The sequence below is a fragment of the Hydra vulgaris genome, chromosome 02 (assembly GCF_038396675.1).
Source record: "Hydra vulgaris chromosome 02, alternate assembly HydraT2T_AEP".
Classification (NCBI taxonomy): domain Eukaryota; kingdom Metazoa; phylum Cnidaria; class Hydrozoa; order Anthoathecata; family Hydridae; genus Hydra; species Hydra vulgaris.
Window position 1 is genome coordinate 54267658 of NC_088921.1, and position 16267 is coordinate 54283924.

A 16267-nucleotide genomic window follows, 5' to 3' on the forward strand; every position below is an offset into this window, starting at 1 on the left:
TTATATCTTATGTAACAGTGATCTCATCGTGCATTTTTTTTTTCAAAAATAATGACATACAAAATTTGTAACCCAGTGACAGATCCAAGAAAAATCCTGGATCCGTCACCGGCGTCCGCACTGTTGAAACATTTCAATGATTAGTTTAAGGGATCGTCCATAACTTATGCAACACTTAACTTATTTAAAAAACAGAAGTATATTTTAAACTCTCTTATGCGGCAATTTTTATTAAACTTATTATACGCTATTTTCATTTTTTATTTAACATATAGCTCCGCGAATGAAAACTTTGATCTTTTTTGTTTTGTTTACTAGTGAAGTTTAGCGTTGCCTAATTTATGGATAATCCTTAAGGCGCTGTTTCCATTGAACTGAACATATATATTTGAATCAATTATTTTATATGTATTTAGGGACTGTCTTTTAGTTTTGGTGATCTTTATCTCCCCTCTCTTTCTTGTCAAACTTTCAGAGACTTCCCTAGAAAATTACGTCAACATTTGCTTCAACTCCCCACTCCTCCCCCTCCACCACCACGACCAAATAAAAAAAAATTTAAACTTAGATAAATAAAAAACACTAATTTTTTTCCATTTTTTAAGTAAATAAGTTTATTAAATAAAGTAACATTGGTGTCAACTTTTTTTGACCTTCTTCTTGACCAATAGGGAGTCTTAAAATTTGTTATAAAATTTTGGATCTTCCCTCACTTTGTTGACATAACTAATGGAGAGCCCATTTTAAGATTTTGAAATACATTAGAACTCTTTTGCTCGTTGTTGTGCCGTTTTGTGACAACATGATTTCGTAACTTTGAAGTTGATTATAGATATTAAATGCTTTATCCATAAGAAAAACCCTTGATAAAAATAACTTCAATACTAGTTTGTTATCAAACATCTGCCTTTAAAACCGTAAAGTTATAAAAACGTGAATTATCAGCTGATATAATATGAGAATTTGTGTTAAACGTTTAAGCGAGTTTACAGTTTGGCTAGATTTTTAATCAAAAATGAAGCGATAATTAAGTAATTAAGTATTTAAGCTTTACACAAACACATTTTCAAATAAAATTTTATATTTAATAAAATTACATTATAAACAATAAATTTTTATATTCAATATAAAAATTACTTAATTTAATTTCTTTTTATCATTTCTTTATAAAATAAATAAATGAAAAAATTTGTACTTTTATAAGCATTTTTTGTTTTTGTAAAAAAAAGTAAAGTATGCTTTCAATTTTAAAACTTTCAAACTTTCACTAAATATATTGGAGTATGCAAAAGTTACCGTTTAATTACCGGTCAACCGGTAAATTACCAAATAATCTTACTTTCTTACCTTGCTTGAAGTGCTTAAATCATTTTGCGGACGTTTATCGTGATGGCGTTTTGGAAATACAATCTCAGCATCACATTCTTGCAATGCTAAACAAAAATTAAGCTTTTTATACAGTTTAATATGTTAACAAGTGAAAAAGTTAAGGTACAACACCAAAAACCTAAACTTTTCTGATTTTTTCTTTTTTGTTTTAAATGTGTCAAATCTATTTAAAAACGTTTATCCAAGAGCTAAATATTTTATCTATCTGAAAATATGAACATTTTATTAAGACTGTATCTTTTTTTACTTAGCAATGGAGAGACTAAATATTTAACTTGGTTGTTAGGGCATTTTCTTCCTAAAAAGAAGTTAAATTTTACTGCAGTCTTCGAGCTTTGCAAGATATCACTTCAATGTTTAATTCTGTTAAAAGTCATTGCTTTTAACCACTAAAGATATTTCATAACAACTATAATATTAGAAAGTTTTGTTTATTTTATATTTGGGGTGCTATTGTTTGTTTACCATTTAGATTTGTTGTATATATACATTTAAAGTTAATAAATTTAATGTCAAATAAACAGAATAACGCTAGAAGATAAATGTAATGACAATTATATTTTAGGAGAACTTTTTATTAATTTTGTAAATAATATATATAGAATTTTTCAAAGCTGTTTATCTCAGTTCGCGTTTATTCGCTTTCGCTTAAACTTTAAAACGCAGTTTCTCAAGTTAACAATGTCCATTTGATCTGAAATTTACAGTACTTGCTCGAAATACCTATTAAATTTATTAAACGGATGGATTTTGTTGATGATCTATAAATGTTTTTTTTTGGAGCCAGATCTCTCAAAAACGTCAAAAAATAATTAAAGTTTTATAACTAAATAAAAACTTCTACTATGGATGAAACTTTTTATTTTTCAGAGCGGATAACACCAGGGAAGGAGGGGGGATGGAGGGGTCTGGGGGCACGTACTCCTCACTTTTTTTCTAAAAGATCTTTTTTTTTTAAATTCTAAATATATTTTTGTTATTTAAAGGACTTTTATTAAAAATTGACGATTGTGTCCCTCCACTTTAAAATGCGTATCGTCGGCCCTGTTTTTGAATTAATTTTTATATTAATTTTTAATTTTAATAATTATAATTTCAGGGGAGTATAAATACCTTCGTAATGAAGTATAATACATATAAAAAACCATTACAAACAAAGCAAAAACAAAACATATCAATGCAATAGTTTCTTTTGATTCAAATATCGTAACGTAGGTTTCCAAAAGGAAGTCGTGACGTAACCTTTGTCATCCTTATTCAGACCGCCGTCTGTTGGAACACAATCATGATGTTGTATTTCAAGTGCCTCTCTCACTTTTCTGTAAAAATTATTGACCTCTACTTTTAAAGTATTTTTATTGTTTCATGTAAAATTACCATGACAGTTTTTTGAATGTTCCGCTATTGTTGAGTAATCCCATTTTTCTCTGTATGTAATTTTCTGGTGTTGGTAAATGCGAGATAAGATTTTTAATTTTGTTTCACCAATATAACATTTTTTTGCTGGAGCATTTAAGTTTGTACACACCTGGGTAAGAATTTTAGGAAGAGGATATTTATTTTTTGTGGTAAGTATATGTTGTAAATTTTTTGATGATTTTATGACTGGTGTGTAACCTGCTTTTTTGAAAACTTTTCTAAACTTCGGGCTAATTCCTGGAATCCATAGTAAAGATACAATATTTTTTGATGAAGTTGATAAATGTTGAGTTTCAATATTTTGTTTTTTCTTATGTAAATTTTTTTTTGTGGTTTTTATAATATTTTCTAAGCTTGTTTTTTTATAATCATTTTCTACATAAGCATCATTTAGAAATAATAACTCTTGTTCGATATTATTATTAGAACATAAATTTAATGCCCTATAAACAAATCCTTTGAAAACTCCGTTTATAATTTTTGGATCGTGGCATGAGTTAGGTTTTATTTGGACGTTAGTTATGGCATCTTTACGGTAAACTTTAAAATCATACGTACCAGTTTTATTGTTAATAATAGTTACGTCAAGAAAGTTTATCGTGTTATTTTCGATTTCCGTCGTGAACTTCATATTTTTATGTTGGTTATTAAGTAATGTTAAAAAGTTTTTTGCATCTTCAGTAGAGTTAAAACGAGAATGGGAATCATCGACATATCTTTTAAATGACTTTACATGAATATTATTGGAAACCGCTTGTACAATAGCATTACTTTCGCGAAAAAGTAGAAAACACTTTTTTTATATTTTTGTAGAAAACACTTTTTATATTTTATATAAATTAATTCAAAAATAAAGAGTTGCATCCATAGTTGAAGTTTTTATTAAATTATATATATTAAATTCTTTAAAGATGTCTTTTAAAGTTTAAATTAAAATTTTAGGAATATCTACATAAACACTCAATATTCATAATTTAGTTTGATATTAAAAAAATCTGTTAAATAGAATAAAATAGTGTTTGGAGTAAGTTTACAAAATTTCAGGTCAAAATATGATGGATAGCTTAAGATATGTTGTTTCAAAATTTAGACATATCTTAAGCTTAAGGTTATTACTATTACTATTAACGATAGTTTTTACTATTAACAATAACCTTTTTTTTTAATGATAGGCTTTGCTATCAGTGTTAACATTATTATTTTAAGTTTTTTGCCTTTTTTTTTTTTTTAAATTTCATTTTATATTTCGCTGTTAAAATAAATTACAGAAGAGTTTTACATGGCAAATATAATAATTTATATTAATATTAAATATTAGTATAAATTAAATATTTTAAATAACATAAGGGGACTCAAAGAAGATATGGATGATGCAATATCATCTCAATATTTTCATAGAGCCTCTTTATATAATAAAATATTGTCAAAAAGAGTTATGAAAATCTATTAAAAATATAAAAGTAATAAAATAAAGAATATATAAAATAAACTAAAGATATAATAAGAAAGCAAAATATTTTTACAATTACAAAGATATTTTGGAATAAATATATTGCAAATTTAGAAGTTCAAAGATTTAGAAATATATGCAAACATTTACACAAAGATTTAATAATTAATACATTGAAAGACACATTTATCATTAGTATCTATTAAGAATAATAAGTAAAATTCATTTGAATAAACTTACAAAATTTTTTTGGAACTATTATTCCGCAAAAATAAAAATGTGTTTTTTTGCTTGAAACTTAAATGAGTTTAATGATTTTACCATATTTGCATTATTTTTTTGAAAAAAATTCCATAAATTAGGTCTTCCATATGCTATTGAATATTCTGAATGTTTATATAATTTCCTTGGCAGTTTGGAAGAGTTTGATTGATTTGTTCTTAAGAAATACTTTTCATTTACATTTTTCTAAAACTTACAAATAAAATTAGCTGGAGCTAAGTTAATAATATTACGCCTTAGGTTATTAATATACGCCTTCGCATCTGCGTAAATGCAAATATACATTAAATTAGCCAAGTGCAAATCTACATAAACTCTCATGATTACGCTAACCATTTTTAAAAACATACCAGCTTATCTGCTTATATGAAAACTTCCAATTTTAGGCAAACATATATATATATATATATATATATATATATATATATATATATATATATATATATATATATATATATATATATATATATATATATATATATATATATATATATATACAGTAGTGGCCGAAAAATTAAGGCAGGCTACGTTTTTAAACTTTTTTAATTTATTGTTTATTTATGACGTTATTACCTTGGATACAAATAATTTTTTTATTTGATTTGATTTTTGAGGATATTTTGATTTATTTTACACCGTCAGATTGCCATAGTTGTGATATTATGGGTAAAAGGCGTGATATTAATAACTTTGTTAAAGGTAGAATAAATGCATTATTTTCGGAGGGCTATTCTCAAAGTAGTATAGCGAAACAATTAAAAATATCAAGATGTGCCGTGCAAAATGCTTTACGTGTGCAAGACTGTTCAAATCGCAAAAATTGTGGTAAAAAACGTGTGAGTACATCACGAGAAGACCGTTTTTTAAAGAATGTTGTTAATAGTGAGCCCCACACAACATCTGCAAGGTTATCACAACTTGCTATGGAAAGGGGACTTACTATTAGTTCGAGAACAATTAGAAGAAGGTTGTGTTATGACTTTGGTCTAGTTGCAAGAAGACCAGCTAAAAAACCTTTATTAACTCCATCTCAATTACAAGCTATTATTAAATTTTGTAAGAGTTTAAAAGACAAGATACCGAAATGGTGGGAACGCGTAATGTTTACAGACGAAAGTACGTTTCAACAAATTAGAAGCACGGGCTATAATTATGTTAGAAGACCTGTGGGAGATCGCCTGAATCCGAAGTATACCATAAAAACTGTAAAACATCCTCCTTCAGTCATGGTATGGGGAGCAATCATAGCCCATAATAAGGGACATCCAAAAAAGTATTGAACTATAACATTCAAGTCATTTAAACTTTTGCTATAATTTAGTGCTATAACTATTATTTTATTGAATATTAACATTTTTTGATAATTTTTATCTATTTTTTTAAATTTATTTTACATTTTCTATTGTGTTTATTCAATAAAAAATTTACACTGCAAAATTTTAGTTATTTTTTATGACGTGCCTTAACTTTTTGCCCACTACTGTATATATATATATATATATATATATATATATATATATATATATATATATATATATATATATATATATATATATATATATATATATATATATATATATATATATATATATATATATATATATATATATACATATATATATATATATATATATTTATATTTATACTTTTGCAAACATCTCAAAGAGATGTTTGCAAAAGTATAAAGAATAAATATGATCTTATCAATCAATAAATAGTATTATGAAGAAATGTGGTTTATAATAATGTTTACAGTAAACTTGATATTTTTTTTACAAACTTACTATTAAAATTATGGAATAAATGGCCGAATTCAGTTGTTAAAACGGAGTCTGTGAACGAGTTCAAGGGTATGTCATAAAGTCAACTTAGTAATAACCCTGGTTCAATCTCAAGTTGAGATTCAATCAACCTCAACAAAGAAATATGTTATTTTTATAAACTGAGGGTAAGAGTAAGCAAAAAAAAAAAAAAGGAGAACGGTTTAGCAGTTTTGTTTATTTTGCATTTATTGAAAGCTAAACAAGACATTTTTAAAGGTGTGCTACCGTATTTTGATTAATTTTCTGCTCTATCTACTGGTACAAAACTTATTTTAAAAGCTTCTTTTATTAATTTCTTAGCAAAATTTAAAAGTAAAACCCAAGTAAAAAAACAACAACATTTTTTTAACAAATTTGTTTCAAACTTTTTAAAGTAAAGCTAAGTTTTTACTAAACTAAAAAACAGCCGCAAAAAATTTAATATGTATTCTTATTCAAAATTGAATTTGCTAGTTCTGGAAAAAGTTATGAACAAAAAACAAAGGAGTTGTTTATTGGAGTAAGATTAATCACGCTAATTATTCACACTTATGTTATTAGCCTTTACTATTAACGATAGTTTTTACTATCAACAATAACCTTTTTTTTTAATGATAGGCTTTGCTATCAGTGTTAACATTATTATTTTAAAACGCAAAAAGTCTTTTAAATTTTGCGAAGCTGGCCAACAATATATGACCAGCTATGTTTATTTAATTTTGAAAACTCATTTCAAGATGTTGAATCTACTACTGCATGTGGCACTACAGTTCCATTTTGTTTGAAATTCTATTGTCAAAGAAACTGTATCATTGATTGCAATTTTTATAAGTTTTTAAACAAAATATCCCCCGTGTTCTCCTCTAGCTGGAAACCATAATTCTGTGTGCTAATTTATTTTACCAAAACCGTTTTCAAACTATGCATATCAGTTGCTTTTATTTTCGCAACTGATATGCATAGTTTTGATTATATCTGTTTTAATAATCATTTGCCAATTTGATGTTCACTCAGTGGACATCAAATTGCCAATCAAAATTGGACATGAATTTGATTTTTTCATTACCTAGTTGCAATTTGGTTGTGTTCAATATCACATTAGTTTTATCGATTCTAGCAAATAGCTTTGTTTTGTCAGGGTACAACTTTGAGATTGATTTCAGATTATCGATATAACATTAATGCGTACAATAAACAAAAATAGATTCAATAACAAACTCTTGAGGTACTTCACTACCAATTACTAATCTTTGTTTTATGCTAGATAAAAATGAGCGTATCAATCCTAGTACCTGTTTAGAAATATTTTTTAGGTTTGTAAACTATTTTTCTATGGGATTCTGCATCAAAGGTCTTCTCAAAATTAAAAAACATAATGTTATTCCAAGATTCTTTAGACACAGCTTAGCTAACACAAAACGTTCAAGTACGTTCGACGAACGTTGCGAACTTTCGAGCACGTTTTATGAACGTTAGTAGAAAGTTTTTAAATTTTCGTAACGTTCGTTGAACGTTTTGTGTTAGCTGGGAACCTCTCTTAGGTCGTCAATACTTTTGAGTAAATTCGTTGTATAAGATTTTATTTCGATAAAACCATGTAAAAGATTAGTTTTAGATTTTTAAATTAGTTTAAAGATTAGTTAAAGATTAACTTTTTTTTTGACAACCTTTTCTAAAAGTTTGTACAATTACGATATTTGACTAATTGGTCGATTTTTATTGAAATCAACAGTTATATGACTTGACTTGTTTAAAGTACCGTAATCAAAATGTTCGGAAAAGATTTATTATTGTCAATTCCAAAGCAAGGTTTAAATTGACTGTTTATAATGGTTCCATTTTTTTATTTTTTTGACGAAAATTTTTATAAAAGTTTATAAATTTTATGTTGTTCTTGATCTTTTTCTTGCTGTTGATATATACAAAAAGACGGTTAGGGTTTTTTTTTTTGTCGCGAGATAAATTTTCCTCAAATATTTTCATGGGGTTCAATAGGAGTTTATACCAGTCTATAGTAGTTTATAATAGTAGTTTATACCATTCAGTTTTTTTTTGTTGTTGTTTCTCATGAAAAAAGATAACTTAACAATTTTAAAAATATTTTTCTCAATTTTTCTAAATTTATTTAGTGTAAAAACTTATCTAAAAAAAGACTGATAAATAATAAAAAATAACTGAATTTGAACCCAAACCGTTATTCCTACCCTAGTGTACTCTTTTGCTATTATTTTATTTTATCTTAAAATAATTATTTATTAACTATTTATTGGTTATTATTTTTAAAAAAATTCAAGACTAAGAGAGTTGTCCTCTCTTAGTCGTAAACTTTTTTTCTTGACTATATCACTGTTTTTTGTACAAAAAAATACGAAAATATATAAAATACTTATCGTATGAATAATTATCGTTAACTCATTAACGCAAACAAAAAAAATTTATTATTTTCACTAGTATTAGATTTTCTCCCCATAGTACTCATTCCAAAAAAAAATTATAAGAATCAAAAATTCAAAATTTTGTAAAATTTTAAAACTGAAATTTTCCTCAAACTTCATTAACATTTGATTCTGATCTCACAACTTCTTATAAAAAATGATTAAATCAAAAGTAGGTATACTTCTCTAGATCATAGCAAAATTCTCTTGAGCTCATTGAGCTCAAGTGAATGGTATAGTAAAACGTAACAAAAAACAATGAAAAAAAATTTCGCACAGTCACTTTGTTTGAATGGTCTGGCAGTCCTGCTACACATTGAGACAATTTAATCAGTTAGTACTGAAAGTCCATCTCAACTATTTATGTGTAAACCACCGTATTTGGAGATAAGGGAGACGAGAATGACGTAAACAAGAATTGCCCATATTCACCTTCTATTTCAAACAAAAGCCGCTGTACCCCGGACCATCAGAAATCAAATAAATGTTTCAGTTATGAGATTTGTTGACCAAAAGTAGAAATCGAAAGCGTCAATGGAGGGTACAATGCACAGGCTGCTCAAGTTTAAAATTGTTCTCCCGAAGGTAGCGTACAGAGAGTAACGTGATCCGGACAAGAAATAAGACATCATCGAAAATCGGACATGAGTAATTCAACGAGAAGGACATGTAACAACTTTATTTGGGTAATCAACATTATACGTGTTAGTTATCACGTCGTTATTCATGTTTACGTGTTTATTTGTGTAAAGATTATTTTGACTATTGTAAATAGAAAGGATTAACGTGAGAATTAGATTTTTGTATACATATATGATCTACTATGAGAAAAGAATTAGTCTCAAAACTCAAACAAAAGTTTTCAATAAAAAACTTATGCAATAATGCAACACTTTTTCTACTCAACTTTCAGTTAATAAAACTAACATCAAAGACAACTTTCATTAATTTTTTAAGTATATGTTCTTATGATTATTTATCATGAAAACTTCATATAAACTTTGTAGGAAAATAACCTCAAAAAGTATTAATTTAATGTTTAATCACTTTTAAATATTAGGTCCTTAAAAAGTTAATTTTTTTTCCTATAATACATAGTTATTTAACTTGCGGCAGCGTCGTGTAAGCAAATACTAATCATACTAAGCTGAAAAAACTTAATAGCAAACAAAAAATACTTTTAGAATTTGACGCTGCGAGAGATGTGCCTTATAAACTTCTTTTACATACTTTTGGTGCCTTGACATACATCTTGTGATACAGTTCATATAAAACAATAGAATAATGTCTGCCCCAAAATATCTGTGAAAACAAATGTTAGAGAAATATACCATAAATCAATTTGTTTTATAATAATTTCATTCAAAACTGAGTTTTTATTCTATTTAGAATTACCAACTATTTTTGTGGAAAAACATTCCAAGCATTTGTATTTATTTAAACAGTTTAAAGTGGATTCAAAACGGTATTTATTGAACAGCTTTTGATTTATTAGGTTATAGAAATGTATTTTAAAATAGATAAATCCGATATGGTCAACTAAAAATAAAAAGCAATAATCCAAAACAATGTCTCTCAGGACGCCTAACTATATGATAAAAGTGTTAAAACAATGTCAATAGTTATTATATTTCATTCAAAAATAAAACTCAATAAAAGGTAATACAAATTAGATTTACGCATATATTCAATTTATTGTTGCACCTTACTATAATCAAATAATTTAAAACTGTCAAAACGATTGATTGATGTCACGCAAGGCGTGCAATCAACTTATTTAGATATATAAGTTAAAATTTACACTGTTTATTAGGGTTTCCCCAAAATAAGAATAACTCTCAAGCTTTTCCTATTCTTTATGGTCCGGTAGGCTAAAAAAAAAACTAATAAACCATTTTTGTTCATTTAAGAGTAATATTTGTAAAACTATTACCAGTTTAAAAAGTTAAACATTTTTAAGTTGCTTCTTAGTCAAATCCTTCTCTATCGCTGGCAAAAAGCATGAGATACTGTTTCATGTCATCCGACATGTAGGTCCAACAAAGATCTGGATCAGTCTGATTTTCCTCACCGCGCAGTCATTGACACGTACATTGAATTTAAATAACCATTTAAATACATTAAACGTCTCACTAGAATCTCCCTTGATTCACTTTTCTACATCTCCAACAGTATCCTTAGCTACGTTGAACCACCTCTGGGAATCTACCAGTTTAGTAAACAACGTTAACTTCGTAATAACCGGTAGCTTTGGTTTCCCCATGAAACTGCTCGTTTAAATACCAAGCATGCAGCGGAATGCTGACAAGAAGGATCCTAATAATAATAAGTTAGAGGCAGACAAGTCATTTGAAGTTGACTTGTTTGTTATATAGGCTTTTTAGAATCAGGGTTCATAGCATATAGAAGCAAATAATGCTGCTGTCATTTCCATCTTCTTCTCTATACCCGCTTTCCCCAACATCCTTGGGGAAAGCGGGTATAGAGCATCTGCAATGAATCTAATAAATAAATTATCATTATTGAAATTCTACTCTCCGCTAAAATTAAAAATTATTGATAACATACTTTAACTATAACTAATTTGATGAAAATCTCCAGTTTGACAAAAATGCAGCTCAGGTATATCTCCTCCTCAATAGACAAATATTTCACAGAGCTTCTTGTAGTCTCTCTACTAAATGTCTTTGTAGTCTAGACCTCACTTGCAGTTTTGTACAGAGATGACCCTACCTTTAGCTCATTCCACTCAAACCTGATGATCTCCTCCATCTTGTCCGCCTCTTTCTTGACGCTTGACAAGGCTTTACGCAGTTATAAATATATTGCTCTGCTAGGCCCTTTTTTTTGTCTAGTAAGAACTTCCATAAAAAGAAAAGTGTACAACTCCAACATGTGTTACCTGCAGAGAAACCAGAAAAAGGGGCGTTGAGAATTTTTGTGAAAATACTAATAACGCCAAAAAGTACTCTAGTATTGGAAGCAGTGATATCACAACATATGGCAAAGATCGGATTAACTATTACGTAATACGCTAAGAGATTAATCTCTGTAAGATTAATCTCTTCGAGATTAGTCTCCTATATTAGTATTTGAGTATTGCGAAATTTTAAATCTAAATAATAAATCATGATCATAATTCTACTCTAATTGAATTTTAATTTAGTTTACTCAAAATTAATATAAACAACCTTATATTTTATAATCATCGTTTGTTTACCTTAGCTTTTACTGTAGAATCAGAGTTTTGAGTTTCATCAACAGAATCTTCATCTGTGAAATTTACAGCTTCTGAATCTGATGCAGAGAAAGCAGCATTAGAATCAAAAAAAAAACTTATTTAGAGCCAGGTCCTTGTCTGTTTTTAACAGGTATTTCAAATTCTTTTTCTCGGTCTCCTTAGAACAAAGTTGATTTGATTGAATTTTCTCGTAATTTAAGCACAAATTTATTAATATTGGAATTCTCATGCTTATTTGATGCATGAAAATCATTTTAATGAAGCTATTGCTTTTTTTTTTTTGTGTGAAAACAAAAATATATATGCATCAGAAGTTTAAGCATGTTTGTGAGCCTCCTACAACATTTGGGGAAACATACCCAAACCTGTTTCAAAAATAAATATGCTTATAAAAACATGTCTCCGACTAATATTATTATCATATATATATCAGACTAATATTATTATCATATATATATCAGACTAATTCAATATATATTCAATATATACTCGATATAACTTAACTTAATCAATAAGTTTAACAATCAAAAAAAAAACTAATGCAAAATTGACATACTAATCCAAATTGATTTCAATTTTTCAAGCTTTACCGACATCACTTTTTGACAACTGATTTTTTTACCGTTAATATTTAACCTCAAAGGACTTCAGAAAATGGAAAAACTTGGGAGATATCCTGGGAGAAAAAAAATTTTGCTTCTGGGACACCCGACTGTTTACTGTTCCAAGGTATGTACATTTTTACTTTGTAAAATGTTACCATTTCTTTTACTCATCTTAATAAAAAAACGATGTTTTTTTTTAATTATTTGTTTTAATAAATAAAATAGAAGTTAAAACAAAGCATTAGTCAAGTAGTCGAGGCACAAACTCAGTTATCACAGTGAAAATGTTTTAATTTTTTAATTATCTTTTATCCATTGTATAAGAAGTAATTTGTAGAGCAAATTTTATTCAAACAAATACGATTTAATTTTGTTTAAACATTTAATAAATTTGTATGTGTAAATAAACATGTATATCTGGTTTTAGAATTTATATACTAAAACCAATATACATGTTTTTTTTTGGTGTGGTTATTAAAGTGTGCCCCCAGAAACCCGTACAGTTTTATAACAGAGCAACGTGGAAAAGATTTTAATTTAATTAGGAAGTGACATCACTGCGACACAACAACACGGCAAGACAAAATCAATTCCTAATGACCTTTGGATCAAGACAAAACCTAGACATAAAAAACTTAGGTCTCTTTTTATCTCGAGACAAATTATTTTCTCGAGATAAAAACGCTGAATCATCACTGATGAATAATCACGACTTTTAATAAAATATTTTTATTAAGTATATTTATTTTAAAAAAGTGTATATATATTTACAGTTAATAAAAAAAAAAGATTAGTTTTAAAAAAATTCCTTGGTAATGCTTGTTTTTCTATTTTATCACAACTATTAAGTACTTCTTAATAACTTAATGTTTTTGAATAAATAACAACTTAATAAAAATAAAAAAATTTAAATTATATCCTCTCATCGTAATATTCTGACTAGAGATCCTAGTTTGCCAACATAAAACAATATTTTCATAGGAGAGGGGGTATAGTGTTTATTATGCACAAATATACCACCCCTTATAGACTCGCCTGAGTAAGGCAAACATGTATTCAAGCAACGCCTTTTTATGTCCGTAAAAAACAAGTTTATGCTTCGTTTTCAATATTTTCATCTTGCGTAAGACACGTTCTTTACAGACTTGCTAAAAAAGGTGTCTGAAAAACATCCATTCTTAGTAAGGTTAACTTTTTTATTATCAAATTTATTATCAAAACCAATTTTTTAAAAAATATAAAGTAAACTACCCACTTGACTGCGATTCGATTAAGGGGCATTTAATATGGAATTGCTGGCGTCAACCTCTCAGCCAAACAAGCTTACACATACATGTGTAAATCAACCTTATTAAAATAAATATTTATATGTATTTATATAAACCATATATGTTTGAAAATATTATAAATCATATATGTATTTAAAGACATTTATACGCCTTCAAAATTAGGATTCGGTACCAAAACTAAGTCCTTTGGTGTCGTATAAAGTATCTATGCCGGATTATGGGAAAAAGGGATCTGCAAAAAGTGTTCAATAAAGCAATGAGAGAGGGGTATAATCAATTTTAAAAGTACGCACGCTTTAATTGAAAAAAATTTCTTAAATAATACAACTTTTTCTATACTAAAACTTTTTTTATTTCATGAAGGGGAGAGGGGAAAGGGGTTTATTTTAAAAATACATGTTCTTTTTATGGATGACCCAATCTTTAATATTATTTTGTATTAACTTTACAAACAATTAAAATCATATTTGTTTTAATCACAACCAGTCATACCGATAGATAAACTTATATTTGGATCAAAATGTAAGCAATAAAAAGTTCTATTACTCATGGTAGTTTTTTTGTTTTTTTTGTAAAATTAACAAGGTTTAACATACCAACATTTCATGGTAGAATTAGTACATTTACAAATGCTAATTGCATTTCATTATTTTCAAAATCGTAAACTATCGTTTAATGTATAAAAATTGGTTTTAGCTCAAATAAAAATAAAATATCAAAAGAATAATGATTTTACCTTTTAGAAATACTTGGATTAAAATCCAAACCTGAGTACACAATTCTACACGCATTCTTGATGTAACGCGAAGTTAAATGACTTATATTAAACATAAAAAAAATTCATAGCTAAGTTAATTGGATTATATATGTCGATAAAAGTATGCGGAAGCCGCGAAGCATTTTTCATTTTATGTGTTTTATAGGTGATAACCTACATATTTGGAACAATGGTTGCTAATCGTTCCTTTCTATAACCTTTTAAATAGCAATCACATGTTAAATTATTACCAATCCCTTTTTTTTACTAAATTCTAAGATATCTGATGATTAAGGATCTTTTATTTAGAACTATTATCAATTCGAATCTACTATCAACATGGTTAAGAACCATGGAAATTTTGCAAACTTTTATATGCTAAATAAAATACTGATGTTTAAAACACAAAATTTATATTCTATTTCAATTGCTTGGGGGAAAGTATATATACTTATGCTATAAAGTATTATAGGAAGGGCAACAGCTATAAACGTTAGTTTGGTGTCATTGCATAAATCCTGAATCAAATCAAATTGCAATTTAATTATCACAGATATTTCTAAAACGTATGAGCCGTTACAAAATATTTAAATTTGAAAATCATTGATTTTAACCGTTACATGGGGTAAATGTGTACTTTATGAAATAAACTTTAAATATAAGTCTTAACTTTATTTGTTATAAAATAGAATAAACTTATAAAAGTAGAAACAAATTTTATTTTTAATGATTAAAAGTATCATTATACTACTTATTGCTCTCATATAGATGTCTCCAGTATACGCATAGAACTAAAATTCAAAAATAATTTACCTGAACTTTGCTAAATTAATTCGCGTGTACTGATGAGTGCTAAATTAATTCATATGTACTGAAAAGTGCTAAATTAATTCACATGTACTGTTGAGTGCAAAATGAATTCACCTGATCAGAATAAAAATAAAAAAATGCAGCTAAATAGCTGATTTTGCAAAACTAACTTTTCGCAAAAAGACAATAAGAGCCAAAAATATTTAAGAAAAGTTAAATGTTCAAATAAAATACAGATGATCTTATTGCTGCATTGTCTTTTAACTTTATTTAAATTTGGCCATTTTAAAATATTTTTGTTGAGGAAGTTTTTCACATAAAGCTGCTGCGGATTTTATATTTTTAGGCTCATAATACTGAAAAAGATTTAGTTAAGTGCTGCATAATAAATGCCATAATAAATAAGGAAAAAAGTCTCCCAACAAAGTTTGTACGTTTTGCTTCATTGGATGAAGAACAAATTGCTACTAACTTATTTTGTTTAGTGATTCATTCGACGGACAAAATAAAAACCATACATTAAAAAGATTTTAAAAGAGTTGTAAAAAAATATCACACTTTATTTTTTTTTATTTTTTTAAAATTTGGTTATTAAGGTGGCGTAAGAGTTCCTTACCGTTTTGTCACAGAGCATCGCAAATGAATATTAAAGGAGGAAGTGCACAACGTTTAATCTAGAACCTCTTGATTCTGAAGCAAGCGTCCTAACCACTACATTAGGAATCATTCAAGTGCGCTGTCACTGCGGCACGGCTGCTATTTGGATGAACTCACGTGTATTTGATTGA

General features: G+C 27.3%; 1 protein-coding gene across 1 annotated transcript in view; it reads right to left on the minus strand.

Annotated features, from left to right (window-relative positions):
• Positions 1-14784, minus strand: part of LOC100205261 (uncharacterized) — a 98773-nt gene extending 83989 nt beyond the window's left edge. Inside the window, exons 1-2 of the mRNA XM_065791390.1 lie at positions 14649-14784; positions 1348-1433 (exon numbers count right to left, since the gene is read on the minus strand). Coding sequence (XP_065647462.1) covers positions 1348-1433; positions 14649-14703 — 141 coding nt within the window. The 5' untranslated portion in view covers positions 14704-14784. The remainder of the gene's footprint in view (positions 1-1347; positions 1434-14648) is intronic.
• Between the last annotated feature and the right edge of the window lie 1483 nt (positions 14785-16267).